The sequence below is a fragment of the Drosophila serrata genome, unplaced genomic scaffold (assembly GCF_035046125.1).
Source record: "Drosophila serrata isolate PLE 108 unplaced genomic scaffold, ASM3504612v1 contig_273, whole genome shotgun sequence".
NCBI lineage: Eukaryota > Metazoa > Arthropoda > Insecta > Diptera > Drosophilidae > Drosophila > Drosophila serrata.
Genome location: NW_028257171.1, coordinates 1,587,257 through 1,609,832, shown reverse-complemented (window position 1 = coordinate 1,609,832; position 22,576 = coordinate 1,587,257). Strand labels below are relative to the sequence as shown.

The window sequence follows — 22,576 nt, the reverse complement described above, 5'->3', positions numbered from 1 at the left end:
ACCCACATTCTCAATCCCAATGCCAATAAGCATGATCATGGTGATGATCTTCCACACAAATTGCCAAACAGCTGGCCAGAGGCAGGAAACCTTTGCATAATCTAGGCTTATAATTCAATTAATGCCTCGGATCGCTCGACTGCCATCGCCGCGATTCGTTTTTCATTTTCGAATCTCGATTTTCGATGCACTTAGCTCTCGAACCTGAAGTGCAACACTAGAATCCAGCCACATGACTGGCACCTCAAGTGCCCGCATCCATGGGGATGGGGTTGGATCTGGAGATCTTGCTATGGGGATATGGCTATGACGGTAATGCGGACCTGGGAGTCGATGATCAGGCGCAAAAGTCGTCGTCACACTGTCTGCGGCAGATGCTTTAAATGATCGCTCAATGGGTTGAGAACAGCCACCAGTCACTAGCCACCACCGGCCACAGGTTGATGATCGAGCACCCGGGGGCTGCACACCGGAAATCGATTTCGAGTGTTGCCCAAAAAGATCGTTTGGCATTAGCAAACGCTGAGCCACAAATTAAGATATTAACGAAGCGATTTCCTTTTGTGGGTTTTAGCTGCCTGAATGTTTACAAAAGTGACAGAATCAAAAGGGAAAATACTTTAAAATTTAGAAAAAATTATTATCTTCTTTTGTAGGTATGATCATCTTTAGCTGTTCCTTTTTATATTCTTTGCTAGTTTAAATATTTGCATAAAATTTGGGGGTTATTCAAAAATTGTTTAAATATTTTTAAGCTGAAATATAGATATATCTTGAAAATAAATTCGACAACCCCTCTTAATTCGAGAATCTTGCCTTCAAATTTCTATATTTCTGCAGGGTATTATAACTCTAATCCGAAGTATAAAACAAAGTGAAGGAATCATTTGCGACCCTTTAACTCTAATATAATATTAATCAGCATTAAAAACTGAATCGATCTAGCATAGTCCGGGTTAAAAACAAAATTTTCAAATATTAATATAGGGTTACATCTTTAAATTTTTTAAAACTTAGCAGACTTGTTACCGCTATAAAAACTGAAACTGAAACGCTTTCCGAATTCAAATGAACCCATTTTTGGCTTAGTTATGATAGATTCAATATTCCATGATCCTATGGTTAATTGCAAGGGTATAGAAACTTCGGCTCCTTTCCTGTTTAATATTAGTTCCCTAACATCAAACGTTTTCATAAACCCCCCATTACCATTCCCCAAATAAATTCGCACAAGTTTTGTTTTTGTTTTTGAAAAAGTTTCCTTCTTTAATTTTCTTATATTTTTTCGTTTTAATTGATTTCGGTTCATTTTTAATTGTATTTTTATAATTTGTGTTAACTAAAGTTAGTTTTTTTTGTTAGCTGTGTAATTTCCTTCATTTACGATTCTTTATCTTGCGTTGCTTATCAATTTCGGCTATAATTACTATTTACAAATGCCTGGGCCAGCTATGTGTGTGTTTAGGTTACGACTATTTTATATCGATTTTATACATTTAAAAAACAAGAAAATAAACAATAACAACGTTTCGCATGGTATAGGTAGGTATAAGACAATGATTGGTTAGGCGTACACATAAATATATTACAGGAGCCTTGGCAAGCAGTTATCCCATCTTCGAAATGAATGGGTTCTTGGTAAACACTTAACGAATACTAAACATTAAACTAAATTAAATTTAAATTTCATTTAAATTAAATTAACTAAGCTCTGCAGTTTCTAAGCTGCACTACAATGCAGGAATGTATCTTGTTTTGTTGTTTTCGATGAGATAATGATGATGTTGCTGACGATGGAATGGATGGATCTCTTGTGGTTTACAGAATTACAGATGTGCTCAAAGCCTGATAAACTGGGACTGGCTGCTTTGTATGGTGGATCTCTTGTGAGTGTTTCTTCTGTTTCGTGGACGATTTACACAAAAATTTTGACTAGGAAAGGACGTTTCTTGGGTGTGGAGGCCAGCTAGCGATGGGCACGAGCTGGCGAGGATTGCTCTAGTCACACCTCACTGGGCATGCAATGCACACTCGAGTCCTGCGACAATTCATCCATGGAGGATTCTAAATGAGAGAAGGATATAGATAATTAGTTGAAGATAGTTGGGGTGTAGCTAGATTATTTTTAAGTATTTTTTTAAGGTAACTTTCTTACAATTAATAGAGATGTTTGTATACCAAAAGGGTTCAAATAGTCTCTATAATTTCCACAACTTATTAGATTATAATTTCTTATAGTAAATTCCTTACCATGTGTCGGGTATAGACCCGCTTTAGAGCCGTTCATATGCATTGGATTCTGTGCGTTATTCTGAAATGAATACGTTAACTGCAGGTTAATATGACGCGCAAATGAGCTTCCTTCCGGTTCGCGTACTGCAATCAAAAATCGTTTGTTGAAAGTAGAAAAAAAAAACAGAAGAAATTGTAAATACTGTGTTAGCATCTTATTCTCTGTGTGTGTTTGAGAGGGGGTTTCTTTTTTTTTTTTTTTTGTGTACAGGATAGCTGGATTCTACGGGGGGGAATCGGGGTATATCTCTCTCTAAGGGAAGGCATGCTGCACTAATCCACTACTTACTTTTATTCTTACCAGCATGTATGTGTTTTTTCTGACGCGCCCGGGAATTCTGGAACCAAACTTGCGTCACACGCTTGCTGAGACCGGTCACCGAGGCGATCCTCTCCAGATCCTGGCCATCCGGATTACTGTCAATCTGAAAGTTGGCCTGCAGCACTTGCAACTGCTCCTCGGTGAAGGTGGTACGCACCCGTTTCGTCTTGCTCTTGTGATAACCATCGCCATCACAGCCATCTGGAATTGAAATCGAAATCGGTATATAAATATGTGAAAAGGACGTGTGAGGATTGGAAATTTAATCGCTATATATAAAGGCACTTGGAAAAATAATATAAATGAATTTCATTCCTAAGAAATCAATGTAATTATATGGCTTATTAATATCATTCCCTAGTCTTTTATTTATATACTTTCGCAAATAAAATGTAAACTAAAAGTTCCTCATCTCTAACTATTAAATCTTTCATAAATAATATCTAGTTATAATGGCAAGTGTAATAGGCATTATTTTTGCTATTTTTCCCCCTCATAAACCAACTTCGCAAAAGGGCCTTAAGGTCTCTCATCTCTCGTTGAGTTGAAGCTGGACTTGGCTCTAAAAGCATTTTGACAGTCGGCCAAATTGAAAATGTCAAAAAGTGTTTATGGTTTATAGAGCTGCTGCTGCTGCCGTGCTTTATGTGGCCACCGTGCAAACCCGGTGGTCTCTTCCTCCTTTAGAGTCTTTGGAATGGGGGAAAACCATGGTCTACGACATCTACAAGCCGATCACGTCGTCTCAGAAAATGCTGGAGTGGTTTTTTGTTTTTTATTTTTTACGAGTGTGACACGATTTCGTCAGCAGTTGCGTCGGCGACTGGCTGGCGCTTAGTGATTCGCAGCTTCACTGTACCGAGTCTTGGCACAGTGAAGCGTTCCAAATTGGCAAACCCTTCTGCCACCGAAGCATGCAGCCATGTTTCCAACTTGTTTTTACTGTTTATGTTTTATGTTGAAACAAAAAAAAAAAAGGGGGGAAAACACTCACCGTCACTTGATGTGGTGCCACCCTCGACCGTTTCCAGATAATGAGCCTTGCAGAGCACCCGGTCATCCATGAGGGCGAACTGCTCCCCGGTGGACAGCTGGCGTCCGCACTGGTCACAGGCGAAGCAGGCCAGGTGGAAGACCAGCTCCCGGGCCCGTCTCACCCAATCGGAGGCGGAGATGCCGCGACAGCACTTGGAGCACTTGGCGCCGAAATTTCTGCAATTAAAAAAGGGGAAAACGGAAATTGCAAATCAGTTTTGGTAATAAAAAGGGAATATATTAAAAATTCATACAAACTCATACATTCTCTTAAAAGCAAGAGGATTTTTGTAGAGATTTGTAAAAGAACCTAATAAAATATATTTATACATAACCTACAGATTTCCTTGAATTATTCTCTAATTGAAACTGATCAAATGAAGTTGTCAATTAAAAAATCTTCCTGCAACTCTTATTATTATTTTGTTGGTACAGAAAAATCCAAATTGAAAATTGAGTGTAGTGAATCATTTGGATACGGTTTTCGATATTTTCCCGTGTGTGTGTTTTTTTTTCCGGGACTTTTTTCCAAGCGGAAGTTGTTGCCAACAACGATGCTCCGGGACAAACGTTTTTCCAAATGAGTCGGCAACTTTCGGTGGCTTATTGTTAGCTTTTAAGCTTATTTTTACAACAGATACAACAATGTATGGCCAGGGCATGACTCGGATGTGGGATCTGGACGTGGTCGTGGACCTGGAGCTAGCTGGGATGCGATACGATGCGATGCGATGATGTCTCCATCGGGCAGGCAATGCACACTTAAAATTCTTAACTTGAAAAATAAATATTTTTACAGCATCTCACGGTGCGTTTGTTTGTTTATTTTCATTTCGTTGGACGTCGACACCGTTTTTCCTACAACTTCTACTTCTTCAACGTCTCCATACACACATTTTCTCGATTTTGTATCCATCAGATACGAAAGATACTGGCCGCAGTTTGGTTTGCAAGTTGCAAGTTGTCTCGTAAAAGTTTTCATTTCATTTCGTTACGTTTTGGCCGCATCTTTGTCGCTGTTGACTTAATGGATTAAGTCGAATTGTAACAATTAACCAGGCAATGGAAAACTGTGGGAAACTATTCGGAAAACACTTGTGCACATACAAAAGGGAGTTGGTGGAAAATCGATGGGAATTTTCGAAAGTTTAAGGGGGGTTTTTTTAAATAAAGAAACCTGCCAGCTGTTGGCTTGCTTTTTTACTCGCTTTTAAATTAGACTATATAATCTTTAAGGATGTATTAAATCTTGGGAACCTTTTGTAGTATTTTAAAAAATGTTTATTCTCCGTTGCTTTTTTAAAATCGAAACTAAAATTTTGCTGTTCAAAAGCTTGAGACTGTGACACTCAAGAACATCCAAGACACGGGCACTTGGGCTTCGGGGGATTAAATTCGAAGGATGATACGATGGATGGTCCACTGCAAACTACTCTCATCAATAGAACCAAATTTCCGGTTTGCATTTTGCATTGATTGAATAGGGGCAACATCCGCTTGGTCAGCTCCGAAGTGGCTATATACTGCTCCTGTCGTTCTGGCACCGTGCCATAGCAGGAACAACTATTGGCCTTGACACACTTCTTCAACCTCGGCTTAGTCTTCACATTGTACATCACGCCCTCCTCCCAGTTGAGATTCTGTGCATCAAAGTCTTTCTTCACCCGGTCGAAGATCGGTTTGGCCTGCATCTCGGCCATTCCCAGAAGATATTTACAATTTCCCGATCGTTTCTTGTAAACGTGAATGTACAACTTATCCTCATCCGTAACCGGTGAGTCCAAGGTGAACATTACGCACTTGCCGACCTGGGGCGACGTGGGATTCACGCAGGATCCGTACTCCCGGTCGCAGACACACAGGTAGATGGACGACCTGAAGGTGATCTCAACACAGGTGGGATACTCCTCCGGTGCACATTTATTCTGACGCGTTATTAGCAGATCGTCCACCACGAACTCCATCATCCAAAATAAGTTTCCGCGAAAACCTGATTGTTTTTCCGAACCCATCTTAATCCGCGAAGCCCACTCAACACGTTAAAACCTATGGCCGAAATTTAAAAATTTTGAATTTTGAAACTGGAGATTTAAAAAGAAAATAATTTAAAAATTCACTTCATAGCTGTTAGAAGTGAATGTATAATTTAGAAGCCTGACCGAAAGAATGAGAAATGGTTGTTGGAAGGGATTGTGATTGTAACTGATTGTAAGGTCTAAGTCTACTTTGAGAGGTAGAGAATTTATGTACCCCAGAAAGTTAGTTTCAAAAATTTTAAATCTAAGAAACAATATACATTTTTAAGGGTGTTTTTATAACCTAAATGATTCTTTTAGCTCCTTCGATGATGTAGCTTTTAAGAGGAAGTAATTTTAATATATATCTTATATTTATTATGATATTTCTTGTACTCACTTGCTGTAATCAGCCTTGCAGTACACCTGTCGCTCCCGGATAAAGCAGGATTGTTGACGATCCAGGGGGCACATGCACATGCAACACCGGAGGCAATGGGCATGCCAGGAGCAGCCGCCAACCTCCAGGAAAAACCTATCCGAGATTGGTTCCCCACACGCTGCGCAGGAACGCAGCTCAGTCTGGAAAAGGGAAAATAAAGAATATAAGAAATAAGGTTACAGGATAGGAGAAAGGTTTTCCTTACAAATAAGTGTTTTTCTATATTTATATATATTATATTTAATTTTCTAACCCCTTTTAGCTTATGTCTTATCAGGAATTGTAGATAAATCTATACTTATATAAACATTAATCTTAAAATGCTTCTAGTATGCTAATTTCAAAGCTTTTTTCTTTATCTTTGGTGGCCTGAGAACCGGATCGATTGGCTATTTTTTCTATGGTAAATCGATCTGATCTGAAATCGTAGCGCCCGTCGGATTTGTTTCTTCTTTTGTTGTGCCTTCAAATGAAATCGTTCAATAAATCTGGCAAATGTCCCGGCGGCTTCTGTTTTATTTCGCGGCTGCAGCATTTAACTTATGTATATTAAACAAAATTTCAATAGCAACAAAAGATGGGACGACGAGTTTCAGTTTCGCTTTGTTTTGTTTTGTTTAGTTTAGCTTTGATTTTCTTCTTCTTGGTTTTCTGTTTCGCTTTTTTTTTCTTTTTGTAAATTGAACCATAAATTTAAAAATGTTATGCTAATTGTTGTTGGCGATATTATTATTGTGCGACGGCAACTGCTACACTCGGAATCGATCCGAGTTCGATTTTAATTCCAGGTCCCCCCACGAAATGTGAAATTTATTGACCCACCATCGGATCGATCTAATGAATATTCAATGTCTCGCCTGCATGTTACGCCGTTTTAAATGAGTGTTTCAAACAAATTTTATTGCGTTTCATAAAGTACCGAAAAAGAAAAAACACAAAAGATACACCGAAACGAAAAAATAATCCGTGGAGCATTATTCAGATTGTGAGTTTCTTAATTGATTTTTTTTCTGTTCGCTTCTTTTAGCAATTATTTTAACAGCTGGCAAAAGATACTAATCTACATTAAATGGGGGAATTTCGAGGGTCTGGAGAAAGCAAAAGTAAATAATTTGTAATAATTCGAATTGAAATATAATGATATTAACTTATTTTAACAGAATTACTGTCACTAGGTGCTAAAAATAATATGCAAACACGAGAATAAATCACTTTACGATTTGAGAAAATCTTGTTTTGTATTTAAATATTTAAACTTTGCCTGATGCCCTCATAAAAAATCAAATAATTAATTTAAGCCTGCTCTCATAATTTCCCCATTAATGCAGTCTCATTATCCTTCACTTGATGGCGAAACACTTCAATTTCTCGATCTGGTTATCGTTGATTATGATGTGCAAATTCAGTTTGGAAATTTCAATATAAAAAGAATTGACTGCCATACTTGAAACATTTAATTAATGGCCGGCATTTTGTATATATATATTTTCCATTCATTAAAAAATATATACAAAATAAACTGATGGCCACATAAAAATGTTTTTTCCATTAATCAAAAAATGGCCGAGAAAATAAGTTTAACTTTTGCTGCTGGCAAAACAATTGAAACCGCAAATAATTGTCGCTAAACTTGTAGCAACTTGTTATTAACTTAGCTGACGAATTTCCTTTTTCCCTTGCCGCCGCCAGACATTGACAGAAAAAAATAATAAAAAATAAATACAAATAAATACATATTTAAACAAAGACTTGGCCGTGACTAGGCCCAGATCAAAGGGCCCGACATTTACGGCTAAAGCAATTAATAAAACAATGCCGAACTCGAAAAAAGAATAAGAGGGTTTAGTTTTAGTTTCAGACACCGAACCTAAGAATGCTCTTGTTAATCAATTATTAATTTTAATAAAATGGTTGAAAATATTCTCATTTATATGGGAAAATATAGAAATTGTTTACACCAAGGTTAATCAAATATTTATATATTTATATATTTAAATATATATTTATATATTTAAATGCTTGGAAATGATCAATTTTTATAAGGGGAAAATTTAGAAATCGATTAGCATAAGGTTTTAGGAATATCTACATATAAGCTCTAAAAAATACTTTAGATGTCTAGAAATAAAACTGAGACCTTTGTATAAATTTACCCAGAAGTCTAATTAAGAATAATCGGACTTAGACAGTACAAAAACTTTTAAAAATATTTTAAAACAATTGAAGACCTCATATAACCAACTAAAATACATGAATTTATGTTAAAAACTCTTCAAAAAATCATAAATACCCCATACACCAATGAAACCTGGATAACCAGCAGCCCTCGGTAATAGATATCTATGAGAATAATTTATGACAGGCCGCAGCAGACTATCAGATACAAATGTATCTTTTTGTCCAAAAGGGGGGTTGACGGGCGTCTGCGGCTGCCCCGAAATTCCAGTGAAATATGCAATATGGCCACCGTCAGTTCCACAGGCGCAACTGGTGAGGATTGTGTGTGTGTGTGTTGCAGATACAACTACACACGGACACACAACACACATCCTAACATGGCCGCGCTGCTCATTTCGTTCAATTTTTCCTCGCTCTTTGCGCGCAGCCGCTGCCGCTGCCATTTAACTTTTCAACTCCGTTGTGTGTGACACGTTTAATAGCAGTCGCAACCCCAACCCCAACCCCCCTTAGCCACCACCTTTCCTGCGCCTACCTCAGTTACCTTTTTCCCCTGTCCTGCCCTCCCCTCCCCTCGATTTTCCCTCAACGAGCCTGCGCCTTGCCACGTCCCTCTTGGCCTGTCACTTTCGTTTAACTTTTCACATTGCGCGCCCGAAAAAACACAACCAACAACAAGGACATCATGGGGAGGGGGGGGGATGTATGGTGTGCAGGGAGGAAGGGAGGGAGGGTCCTGCTGCATTTTGCGGGGTGTTTTCAGCAATTTGTTTTCCCAACGCCCGTTTTAACACACAAAAACGGAGGCTGAGACTTTGACTTGAGTGCACTTCAAAAATTAAATGTTTGAAAATGATTTTAGGAAATTATTTTTCATAAAAGTAATTTAAGAAACTATTACATTTTAAGGTAAATAAAAAGGAGGTTAAGGGAGTTACAAATTAGCTTAAATTAAAATTAAGTAAGCCGAAGTTTCTAGTACCCTTTGAATTGCATCATGAAAATCAATCATAACTGAACCAAAAATGCATTAATTTTAATTCGGAAAGCTGTGCTAGTTTTTATTGCTAAATTGCTAAATTTAACATTTTAATTAATTAATTTTAACATTTGGCCTAGATCAATTCTCCTATTGATGTGGATCAAGAATATATATACTTTAAAGGTTCGGAAATGAATACTTCACTGCTTTTCAGACTTCTGGCTAAATTTATAGGACCCTGCAAGGGTATAAAAATAAACAAAGTTGTGTTTTCAGAGCTCTATAATTAATCAAAAATGGTCTCAAACCACTTAATAAACTCTAAAATGGTAGAAAATAGTAATAATTCTTAATAAAATATTAAAAATTTATCAAAATATAACCCATATGTATCCATATCTATAACAATTCTTTTATTAAAGTGTACAGCACCCGAAACTGTGAATTGCAGTCCCTCCTTGTCGGCTTGTTGGTTATACACATGCAATTGTCGTTGTTGTTGTCATGTCTATGCCCACTTTTGAAAATATGTCAGTTGTCAGACAGGCAGCCCAAGAGGGGAGGGGGAAAGGACGACCGGGACAGAGCCAGGACAAGAGGGACGTGGGACGTGGGACGAGGGACAGAAGGACACATTTGAAGTGGCATTTTTGGCGAGCATGTCATTTGACTGTAATTTACTCGTGAGTGTCGTGCCGTGAACCAGCCTGCTGCGGTTGAGTATTCAAACCGAGATGCATAAATCTGCCCATGAATTTTAAATGGGTCTCTCTTGTGCACAACGAGGTCTTAGAATCGCTGGAAAGTTGTCATTTCCATTTGAATTTTCAGACAGAAAAGTGTGGAAAATGTTTTTAGTAGGCCAAAACTAGAACGAAGATGAAGTTGATGGCAAGAGACACATTTATTAAGAGGTTAATTGAGTTGGGTTTGGTATTTTTAAATGGAATTTAATATTAATAAAGAAATTAAGTTACATTTTAGAGAGTTTAAAGAGATTTATCTTGATAGTCTTTCAGAAATATTAAAGGTAACAAAGCAAATACCTTCACATAGAGATCCTAAACTCATATCCAATAATATAGCTATCAAACACGAATATATATGAGGGTCTAGACCCTTAACTATAAGCAAAAGGTAGCAAAGATTTCCGGAATTGATAGAATATGATGATGAATTCGCCAGACCTCTGCGGGTCGTAAGATGCGATAAAATATATGTAGCTCCCCTTGGTTTATCTGTGGGATCGTGGCTAGTTCTTTGCCAGGTTTTTTTCTCTATCTTTTATTGTTATTATTTGCTACGAATACTCAGTGTTATATAAGCACTCCCTATGCCGTCGGCCCTCATAAAAATTCCACAGTTTTAAAACTTGCACCTTGCAACTTTTGGCTCGAAATGCCGTAAATAACCCGACTTGGCAGTCGTATAAAAGTGGGAAAAACAAAAGGCCAAGACAGAACTATAAAAGACACTGAAGAGTATGCAATAAAGTTTATAATCCTTCGCCCCTCCCCCCAACTCCACTGAGAAGGCAAGGTGCCTGCCTTGTGAGATGATAATGGTGTGAGTATTTTTGGAGACTGGACTGCACACACACACAAACGGTAGCCAGGGCTAAGAACTGTATCATCTTTGGGCCTGAAAAAATAAAAGAGGAACACGCCTAGAAGATCGATTACCCGAAAAACGGACAATCTTTCACGTCATTGCGCAAATTGAGCGATCATCATTTGGGGGAAAGGGGAATACACTGGAAAGAATATTTAAAAGGGGCCTTAAGGAGGAAATTTATATAACAATATCATGTTTAAAATTGTGGTAAGATATACTATTAATTAAAGAACAATTTCCCTGATATGAGTGCTTAAAGTATTCCAAATGTTTTTCTTCCCTAAAACTTCATCCTCTGAATTTTTTCTTCAAGTGCAGCCAACTCCCCGAATCGATTTCTTTCTTCGATCTCAATATCAATGAATTGAGGGATCGTTGAAACGATGGCTGCTCGGTTTTGATGACAAAAGCCTTGGCACTCAATTGATCTCTGTGGTTGTGACTTGTCATCTCTTTGCCTTGGCTATCCATACATCCATCCACCCAGCCACCGTGAGAATGTTGTGCTCCCAAATGAAATAAAAAAAAAAAAAAAACACAGAAATAGAAACTAAACAAAAGCCGATTCCACAATGGACATATCTTTCGGCCGATATCGTGGCAGTTATAACAACACAACAACTTGAGCACTTGTCACTTGAACGGATTTTGGCAAATGTTTTCCTAAGGCCTTTCGATCTCTCGCTTTAAGCTGCTTTTCAACAACAAATTGCAATGAAGGCTAAAAACCAAATAGTAAATACTACCACAAAAATAATAATATATTTGGTTTAATTCCAATATTTTTTATTAAGTAAACTTTGTGATATTTTCAATGTGATTTTTTGTTGTCGAAATAAAAATGTTGAAAATGTACAAGTACCTTTTACTGATTACTTTCGATATGGGTGTATTGCTTTTTTAATTAGATATATAAATATTAAGATTTTGAATATATTTTCTAAGTTTTCATTAATTTTATTATTATTATTTTTTTATTTTCCAGAGACTTTGAACCTCTTGGTTATAGTTTAACCCTAATTATGAGCTTCTTTTCAACACCCAAATTAATACGTGGGTTTAAAAGACTACCAAAAAACTAATATATATGGTTTTAGTTTCTATATTTGTATTGTGTAAACCTTTTCATATTTTTGAGGTGATCTATGCACCATGAAAATTGTCAACGGGCGTCTGTCAAATAAATACTTCGTTTTCTGGTTTTGTGACTTTCGAAAAAGGCGTGCATCGTTTTTTAATTAGAGCTACTTTTTTGTGTTATCCCAGTTGAGATGTGCGTGGGCTCCCCCTTCTGAATTTTGTGTTTAATATATTGAATTATGCTAAAATATCACTACCAAAAAGATTACACGTCGGCGTTTGTTTGGCGTTAAGTTTCGGGATCATCGTATCTGATTGTTATTTAATGGCCTCACGAACCGCTCTTTATGAATGGAATCGCCGCCAACAAACGCCCACGTTTTTCACGGTTAAATAAAAGTTAAAATAAAAATACAAAACGAGTGGAATAAAAAGAACCTCATGCAAGTTATATCCATAATACGAGCACGCTCCATAAATTGGCTAAATGTTTACAAATATTTCATCGACAAACGGTTAATGGCAATCGCACCTCCTCTTCCCTCTGCCACATATAATCGGGTATATATATAGTCTATATAGTCTATAGCTGTTGCTGTTGTCGCACCCATTGATCCAATCAAATTGATGGGCTGCTATAACTGAGCAGAGCGAACAGAAATGGGGAAAAAAGGGAATGCATTTCTATGGGAATACAGTGGAAACTTAGCACTGGAGAAGAATAATAATAAGAGCTATTATATATAATATTTCAAAACAATTACTTTTATCTATACAGCCTAAAAGATTATTTAAAAACATTCCCCCTAGGGTAAAAGATATCCTTTTCCGTATAAGATACTTTTCTTTTGAGAAAATGTATCTGTATCTTCTTAACTCTTAAACAAATTTAAAGATATTATTTGCAAGTTTCCTATGATAGCTTTTAAACCACACTTTCTTCTATATATTAAGCTATCCTTTTAGCGACTTTTCACTGTATATCCGCAATGCATTCACACTTTTAAAACCTGTCCCACAGAGTGTGTGTTTGTGGCTGAGCCTTACTGTTGGTTTGTGCATCTCTTCGGCAAACTTAATTACCGCTTTATGTCAATGGTCCCTTCGTGTTTTTGCTAAATTTATCAGCGTTATTAAATTTTATCACTGGCGACAAAATGTGCATATGCCATTCAATTTTCACAACATATTCGCACAACCTTCCCTTCTCCACCATGTCCATTCCCAGTCTAGGCAAATACAAATATTATGATGGCAGACAACTGGCCGTTGGATGATGGTGGATCGAATGGCGAATGGAGAAGACACCGGGCTCCAGTTGTGGGCCCAACATTGGTGTAACATCGTAAAATATTTTACGGCCAAATGGATTCCATTGCGGCAAAAGTCGAGAACGTTTTTATGGGCCGGAAAAACAAAGGGAACCAATATGCCCATTGAAAATTGAAAGAAGAAAAGCTTCCAGTTTTCCACTGTTTTTCATTCTCCCATTTAAGCCTCTAAATGGATAATTGACAATTGCCAAAAAGTAACTAAAATGCAAATGAAATGTCTATTAAAGATAATATACAGCCCCTCATTAAAACGTTAAGACCCAAAACGAACAAAACCTAAAAGAAAAAATAAACCCTGTTAAATGTTTATACTTTATATATGCATATATAAAAAGTTTTATATCACTTTATATCTTGGGTTATATTTTTGAATCGCTTTTTTTCCTGGGTTCTCGAGATGACAAAGCCTTGGCTCATCTGTTGAGGGGGCGGTGGGGGATATTATGTGATGGGGTTGGGTGTGTAAGCTACACCGGAAACAAAAATAGTATAATAGTAATTACAACATATTATTCATAGATTTAATTGGGAATTTAGGTTTGAGAATATAATTTATAAACATTTATTATGAGTCAAAAACGAAGGAATACCCCTTTATGTTATAAAAACATAAGATAGTTTTATTTACAATTTAACTTTATGATGAGAAATCATCTCTAGGGTTCTAGAAATATACAAAAATGTAGTGCTAGACTTTAAACTTTCATTTGGGTATATTTTTATTTTATTTCACCATTTAAATATTATTTAAAATATTTTCCTTATTTCAATATCTATTTTCTCCCTGTGTAAGCCTACCCCAGATATCCCAGAAACCCCAGTGTTGACAAGTTATTGCCCAAAGAGCGGCATCGACTTAAAATGTCGCACTTTATTACACTACAAAACACAAAACTGAACTCAACGCGAGATGATCATCTCCGCCGGGGCCTCCGTTCGGATCACCTTGGTCTGGACTGGGGGGGAGATTTGGGTTTGGATCTTTTGGTTCTGGGATCTGGGATCTGGCACTGAGACTGGAGAGTTTCAGTTTTTACAACCATTTCGGTGGATCTTGTTGGGCTGTTGGCAAACATCGGCCTTTGTGTGCGCTCCCAGCCGCGTTTTATTATAACTGTTGACTGCTCGCATACGAAATAAATTTCATTTTAATACTTTCTTCGTTTTAGTTTTCGTATATTTTATTTTGTCGGTGAGCTCGGAAAGTGATTTGCATACAGGTCGGCGTTCTCACGCGTTTCCCACCGGCGATCATCCCGTGCCGAGGGGGAGAGAAAGAAGTCAAGATCCCAGTTTCCAGATCCCAGAGCTTGATAGATCGCCCCGACTTATGCAGCTAATACCGTTTTCGATCCAGCTTCCAGCTTCTATAGTTTAACCGACGCACAGTGGAGTTCTTTTTGGTAAAATCTTTAAGTTCTAAGTTGGTCTAGACTTTAATTTAATTATAAACTAAGAAAGAGTTAGGGAAAATTTAGTTAGCCATGTCCGGTCGACTCGGCTATTGATGCTGATCAAGAATATATATGATTTATAGGATCGGAAATGACTCCTTCACATCGAAACAAGCTTCTGACCAAAATTATAGCACTCTGCAAGGTTTAAATAGAACGTAACTTTTGAAAATCAATTCTTGACTTTGGAAATTCCTACAAAATAAACCAAGCTGCCAAAATGATTAAATCTTTTAGCATAAATTACCCGTATGAATTCTATATTTAAAAAATATTTGAAGATACCCAAAACATAACCACTTATATTTAATATTTAATTTCGAAAAATGGTCCACTGTGCATCGCCGGCTGCCATTTCCACTAACCATAAACATAAACAGGTGGCAATGTTCATTTGCATAGACAACGTTTCGATATTAAATTTCAAAGCGAACGACCAGCGTCAACGACATTCCAAAAACACTAAACAAAAAACATGAGAAACAACAAAAACAACATTAAACAAAAAACAAAAAAACACAGAAAAAACAACCAAATCGAAAAACTCAATATTCAGTTGGCGGTGGCAATCTGAAAATGGCTCTTCGATTTGCTTCTGGTCCCCATCATAGGAGACCGTCTATAAGATATAGTATATCTGTGTTTTTTTTAGTGGTTTCCTGAACTTGTTTCGAGTTTTAATCATTTGCGGCTTTCGGCAGCTGTCCCAAAATCGAAACGAACTTGTAAATTATATATATGTCGCGACAGATCCAGCCACAGCTCCAGCCTTTTGTTATTTGAATTGATAAGCTCGAATTAAATGGTAATGGGAGCGAGAAATTCGATTCGTTTTCTATTTAAATTTAAAATATTCGGTAGGGGTCAATAAGCACTTAACTTCTTTATTTTAGTTCTTAGTTGGTTTAATAATATGTGAGTTAGATTGCAAGAGAAACAAAAGATATGGGCTTTCAGTATAATTTAAAAGGATTTTATTGTTTTTTGAGAATATGGAAATATAAGTTGAAATGTGTATTATCAAATGTAAAAATTTATACCAATAAAATATATTTAAAATTGAATAGTAAATAAATAAATGGTATTTAAAAATTAAGATTCAAGAATCAATGAATTTTCAAGTTCCTAACTAATAACAAATCTCTTATCATTTTAATATATCACTTATCAGCTTTAAACTATTTTCTATTACAACTTTAGCTCTTTTTCTACTTCCATATTTTTCCAATTTAATAAGCACCGATTGATTATCTTTTCCAAATCTATATTCATGGCAATTCAATAGCTTGTAGCAATGTCAAATTAAATTATGCTACCCCTTTGTTTCCATCTTGATCTGACCCCAGCACGTTTATTAACTCTTAATTAAAGATAATCTCTATCGAATTTGTTTGAAATGCATATAAAGTATGCGAGTTATTGCGTTAGTTTATAATAAAGGAGCACCCTGTGGCTATGCAATTTGCTGGCCAATAAATTTCAATAAAAAATAAAGCATTTGCATTCAACGGGATACGTTTTGAATGGGTGTAGCCACCCTCGCAAGCACTTCGTTGCCATTTTTTTATCATTTCATTTTATGTTGTTTTGTTTCTTTATTTGGCCATAATAATATTTTTATTTTAGCAGGCTTTTTTGCATAAATTTAGCAGAGAAGAACGTCGATGTCAGTGTGGGGCGGCAGTTGTGCAAACAAAACTCAAAGTCTGGGAGAGAAAATCCACAGCCAAAGTTCTCGGAGCTGTCTGACTCTTAATAAATCGCTTATAAATGGCTCGCAAGTATCTCAAACATTTTCGACACGCGTATTTCTTGTTCCCTTGCTGCCTTTTTTTATTATTTTATTCCGTGGAGGTATCTTTTTTTATTCGCATAATTCTGCGCGCATTTTTAAGGCATTCATCATATAAATGTTGGCCGAGGGTCGAAACTGGAGATAACCGAAATGCCTTTTGTCTTTTCGTCAACATGTCACAGCCACTAAACATCAATAAGTTGGGCTTTTATTGATTTCGTGTTTTTTACAGCTCATCTTTGTGCAGAGTTTTTAGGGGGATTTTCGTGTTTGATTTCTTATTTTTTATTGAGCATTGGCCACAATTAATTAGCTAAATCTGCATTTTGCATAAATTACTATACACAAAATATATAATATTTTCATATTTCAGTTTCGAGGGGCTCTCATGCAAATTGGCTTTCGGCTATTGTATTTTGGTGTTTCTGTATCTCTCCCTTACTTTATTTTTTGTGGGCCAATAAATCACATTCGAAGCTGTTATTTAGGTTTTTTTTGTGCGCCACCGCCAAAGTTCTAGCCAATAATTTATTTGGGTGACTTTGAATGATTTTAGCGGTGGCTTTCAAACACCAGAAAAAGCATTTGGGATCGATATTGAAACTAGTTTCGCTTCCCTAAAACTAATCACTTTGGCTACTGTTCGTAGATGCCATCGATAAGCCCGATTTCAAAAGCTGTATTGGCCAATTTGCAATTGTCAAACCATTAAATGCCAATATATTTGGCAGAGATAAAATAGGAACACTAAGGAAAATATTGTTTAGTTTTTAGAAATAAGATATAGCATTATGTTATGTCAAGAAACATAATATATTTCCTTAATCTAGTGTTGCTTTTTTATTTCTCAAATTTTTAAGAAGTAGAAAATATAATAATAAGCTTAGTTTTGCCTTATCAAATTATAAAAATATATATTTCCATTACTCAAGTATTAAATTATTAAATGATAAACCGTATAATAAATTGCAGTATTTAAATATTCATAATATATATTTAGTAATCACATTTTAGTCAGAAGCTTAAAACGCATAGAAGAAATCATTTTCGACCCCATATATCATATAAATTCTTGATCAGCATTAACAGCCTAATAGATCTAATCATGTCCCGTCAAAAAATAAATTTTTAACGTAAGTTTCAAAATTTATTTTTCCAAATGTTTTCCTAAATTTTTTCTCTAGGTGCACACAATCCAGACAGTGAACATTTATTTTAGCAAACGATGAAAGTTGTGTGGAATTTTAGCTAAAAATCAAATCGAATGGTTTGTCGTTAGGGACAGTTAAAGGGGATGGGGTTTTCGGAAGGGTCTTGCCCCTGTAAATTTTAGGGGCGGGTTTGGGTTTGGTTTTTCCTTTTTTTTGGGTGCTGCCAGCCAGCCGACAGGAGTTGGAATGATTTGTGGCATTTTACAATTTTATTTGCTGCCCCGAAACCCCCGTACCCCGAGCATCATTTGTAAGCCAACTAAGCGTCCTTTAAGGACTATTTTGTGGATGCACTCGAACGAACAATGGAGGACACTCGACTCGCCTTCTTTTGTGCGGTTTTCGGGGCTCAGTCTCTCATACGATTTTCGTTTGAAGAGGAAAATGTACGGAAAAGCAGGGGACTTTTCGCATTTACCTGCTAAAAATGCTGCTGGGATTTTGACACGTTTCAGATATATGTATATATGTGTATATTCCCCTGGAGAGTCAAGGGATCGACGTCCGCATGCGCAATGCAACCCAAAACTGACCAGAAACTCGGTTCCTCTTCGGATCCTTTGTCTATTTTTATATGCCTGTGTATGAAGTATGTTTGCAAGGCCCAAAACAAAGGTGTGATATTTGTTTCTCTTTTGTCCCTGATCAGGGCAATTGGCTCAAGTCAAGATGCATTTTCAGGCCCATTTCCATTGTTTTTCCACCGCCAGCAAGGCGTAGACTTCTTGTCAGCGTTGACAATTAGCCAAAAAGCCATAGAAGATAGTGGTCACAGGACACAGGACTCTTGAGACAGTTGCCTCCTTTTTGTTTGTGAATCCAATTATGAGGGGCTTGCTGAAAAATCTGCTGACCGATGGTCAAGGCAGCTGGTTTTCCCACCTTTCTTGCATTTCCTTTTTGGCATTTTGGAAAAATCTTTGCCACCGGCACGCGCTTCTCTTCTTGTGTTTCTTGTGTGGGATTATGTGACACAATGGAATTAGGCATTTAATCTACAAAAGGTGTTTTGTTAGCCACTCAAAGCTAATAAGTAGATGGCCAGATATGGAAAGAGTCATAGGAATATATTTTGAAGAGGTTATTTGTTGTGGGAAAGATGTATCTTAAGGCATATACTATAGGTTTTAATAAGATATATAAAATATTTTTTAACAAAGAGTTTAAGGTACAATTACATTACAAGTTCCCAATAACAAAACCTTTGTAAAGAGTTAGATTTCAATGATTTTCGAATAACTTTTTAATCCAATTGCAAAATTCATAATAATTTGTAAAGAAATTCAAGAGCTAAATAATTAATATAAACCCCTTCTTAATCTTGTATTTAAAACTCTCCAATCAAGGAAAACATTTCCAGCCTCCACAAGAAGGCGTCAACGACTTTTTACAACACAAGAAAGAAAAGACTCAAAACTCTATGATATTTATGGGAGGTTTAGTTTTTTCCAATCTTTCAATTTTCTTGTGAATTATTAATGAAAAATCAGTTATTGAAATATGTATATATATGTTTTTTATAGCTGCTTTGCAGGCATTCGACATTTAAACGCTTAAATATTTATGCCTTTTTTATATCTCTTTCTCCGACTGACTACCTAAGAGCAGATCCATACATTGTTGAATATTCATAAGCCAGCAGCGCCTAGTGGCGTCATTTTCGGATTTGGATTGGGATTCGGATGATATAGTCGGGTCAAGGGGAGGGGATCCGGGGACTGGGGTCCGGCCAACATCTGGGGCGGGTCAAGATCGATGATGTCAAGGGAAAGAGGTCGGATCGGTCGGTCGGATGAGAATCCCCTCTTTTCTTTCTTTTATGTTGACATTTGATTTCTGGGGCTTATCGCATTCTCAAGTTGTAATCCGCGGCGCTGTTCCTCAGATGCCCAGCCCCCGCTGTTCGGTTATCGAAATGAGTTCTACCAATATAAATCCATAAAGCCAACGCCGATTAAATATATAACGCAGAGCAATAAGCGTCAGCACCTTGTCCAATTTGCTATGGTAATGAAAATTATATTCGTTGAACAAAGCCATGGCAAATCGATCATCGGCGAGCATAAATCATGATCGATTCTCTGCACACTCATGCCAAATATTTCTTACAGTCTTACGGCTATCTCAAGAAATCCTGTGGGTGGTTTACACACATATACAGGAGAAAAATGCTATAGCACAGCGGGTGCAAAAATCGATTAAACGTTTTCGAGATAAAACCAAAAAAAAAAATGTATTTGTTGAATGAACATTGAATTGAGCAACATCATCTAGGCGACACGATCACTGCAATGTCGAAGGGGGAAAAAAGCCCAGCTCTCTCGGTTATTTTTTGGGGTTTGGTTGCAGATACATCCGAATATTAGCCTTCATTTCACAGCCAATATTTCAAGATGCCCTGAAACAGTGAATGCTCGAAAAGGGGGAAAATTGGTAATACTTTCATGGTTTTAATCTTCATCTTAATTTTAAAACTTAAGGAATAGAAAAAGTGTTTGATTTGCTATTTATATTTGATAATGTTAACTAAGCTTGTTCCATATTAAAACTGTTTTAATTTAAAGTTGGAAACTTGATGTAGGATCTCCAGGAAGTTTGACTTTGTCAAAGTCTCAGGGAGTTTTAGATCGGAAAAAGAAAACCTAGTAAATTTAGTAATTAAAATCATATTTAAATTCCATTTCCCGTACCGAGTTATCACTGTATTCAAAAGCCAAAGTGTGGGCTGTGATGTGAGGCTGTTTTTTTGTAAGTTTTTCTGTTTTTTGTCTGACTTTTTCAATGCACCCCACTGTGCGATTTGTGTGCTTTTCATATTCACCGCGATGCGAGTATAAACCATCTAAGGTGGTGGCCTCTGTCGTCTCTGGTTGATTTTTGGGTTTTTTGGAAACTCATCGTTTTCCAGCGTTTATTAGCGGGATCCCAATGAATTGAATTGGTTATGAGTTCGGGAACATGGAGATGTGAACTATTTTGCTCTGATTTTTTTTGTCTTAAGTCCGGAGTCACTCTGTATTTTCTAAACGCCGCCTGTTGCGTTTTGCTGACCCGCAGGGTTAAGCAACCCAAAAAGGAAAACAATACTCTTTTATGGGTCACTCTAGGGTCCGTGTTTTATGTCCAGAAAATTACAGAGGAACAAATGAATCTATATACATATATATCTATTAAACTGTGTGCAAAGATCGATCTCAGTTTCATTACAAAGTACAAAATCAGCCATTAAACTCAATTTATATATGGTGTATTTTTAAATCGAAGTGATTGACATTTATTGAACGTGTTACAGGGCTTTATAAATGCAATATCAAACAGCATTCTTAGGGTATATATGAATTTATTGATTTTATATTACATACCAGTGGAGGTCAAAAGAGAAACACTTAATTTCTTAAGTAAACATGAGCTCATCTACCTTTGATATTTATAAAATTGTTTTACAAAGTAACAGGGTCCAAAGTACTTTCCATTAATATTTGATGATTAGAAATTTAAGATGTATCTATTCAAAAAATATACTATATATTCTATGGAAATATAAACCTATTCTCTTTGTAGATGTTGTATCTTATATTATAATTTGTATATACGTTTTCCTCAGTTAAAAATATATATTCCCTGACAACTCACCTTCATTTTAAGTGCCTCCACAATTTTGGCGGTTTTTAATCCAAGTCTTTTGCACAAAATTCTTTCGCCAGCTTTAGCTTTGGGTTGAAGCCAAACCTGAGCCAGTTTACAGATGTTAAGATGTATTTCTAAAGATTTATTTTGTTTAATCAATGGGTCAAGCGGTGTCCCATTATAATGATTATATAATTATAATTATTTGCCAGCTAATAATAACTCGAGATCGAGTATATCCGAGATGTGGATCAATTCGCAGAGATCTGCAACATTTTCATTTGCTTAGCAATTAGCACATTCGATAACAGTTCACTTCAGTTCCGACGGCAAAAGGTTAGCAATATTGCCTCTCCAAGTATATGAATTACGGGTTTTATTTGACGGAACGAACGGCTGCCTTATCGCGTGCGGATGATAACACGTTACACGTTACACGTACGGAGATTCTCACGATGTTATTCTCCTCTCTCCGGTAGAGAAGGAGATGTCTGAAGCGGACGCGAGATGTTGTTACAGCTTCGAGGCCACTGCGCAAACTGCCGGCGCTCGAGGTTCGAGCTCAGGGATCTGGCTGACTGAAGCGTTTCATGCCCGGGCCCACCACCACACGCTCACATACTCACAGGTAAACTAACACAGCACTAACTGAACCACCACCACCAGCAACACACACCACCAGCAGCAGCAACAGCAACACACACCAGCAGCAGCAGCAGCAACAGCAGCAACATCAGCAGCGAGCATCCCGTCCAGACTCCTAACTCGACTCGAAAACCCGCTCAACTGGTTTCTGAGCCGCCAGCTGTCGCTGTGCTCGGGAATATGGTGGTGGCTCTCGATTGGCCAACCTAACCACGCCCCTCGTGTGCCGGGAGAACGAGTTCCGGACCGGCGTCCCCCATTTTGAGTGATTTCTCCCCCGCGACATCCCACTGGGCTAAGGTTGATACCTCTGGCCAATTGAGTGCGCCGGCGCGTGCCAACGCGAGTCACTTGTCGATGAGTGAGTGAGGCATCTTGTGAGTGGAAACCGGTGGAGTCCCAATGGCTGGATTGTTGCTTACGGTGGTGATGTTGCTGCTTGGTTGCTCTTCATGTTGCTGTTGCTCATGCGGACAGGTGGGGGTGTTGCAGATGTTTTAAGGCATTTTTAGCCATGTTGCTGCTGTCTCTGCCATTAATGTTAATCTTT

General features: G+C 37.2%; 2 protein-coding genes across 2 annotated transcripts; both read right to left on the bottom strand.

Annotated features, from left to right (window-relative positions):
* Window positions 1-1,239: 1,239 nt before the first annotated feature.
* Awh (LIM/homeobox protein arrowhead) lies at window positions 1,240-22,120 on the bottom strand. The gene is made up of 6 exons (XM_086834741.1): window positions 21,388-22,120; window positions 6,065-6,246; window positions 3,609-3,826; window positions 2,594-2,815; window positions 2,251-2,376; window positions 1,240-2,064 (listed from the first exon to the last, which is right to left on the bottom strand). The coding sequence occupies exons 1-6, from the start codon at window positions 21,391-21,393 to the stop codon at window positions 2,003-2,005; spliced, it is 816 nt and encodes a 271-aa protein (XP_086690867.1). The 5' UTR covers window positions 21,394-22,120; the 3' UTR covers window positions 1,240-2,002.
* Window positions 4,908-5,878, bottom strand: Bfc (Booster for Crq). The gene has a single exon (XM_020945811.2). The coding sequence runs from the start codon at window positions 5,659-5,661 to the stop codon at window positions 4,999-5,001; it is 663 nt and encodes a 220-aa protein (XP_020801470.2). The 5' UTR covers window positions 5,662-5,878; the 3' UTR covers window positions 4,908-4,998.
* Window positions 22,121-22,576: the final 456 nt, after the last annotated feature.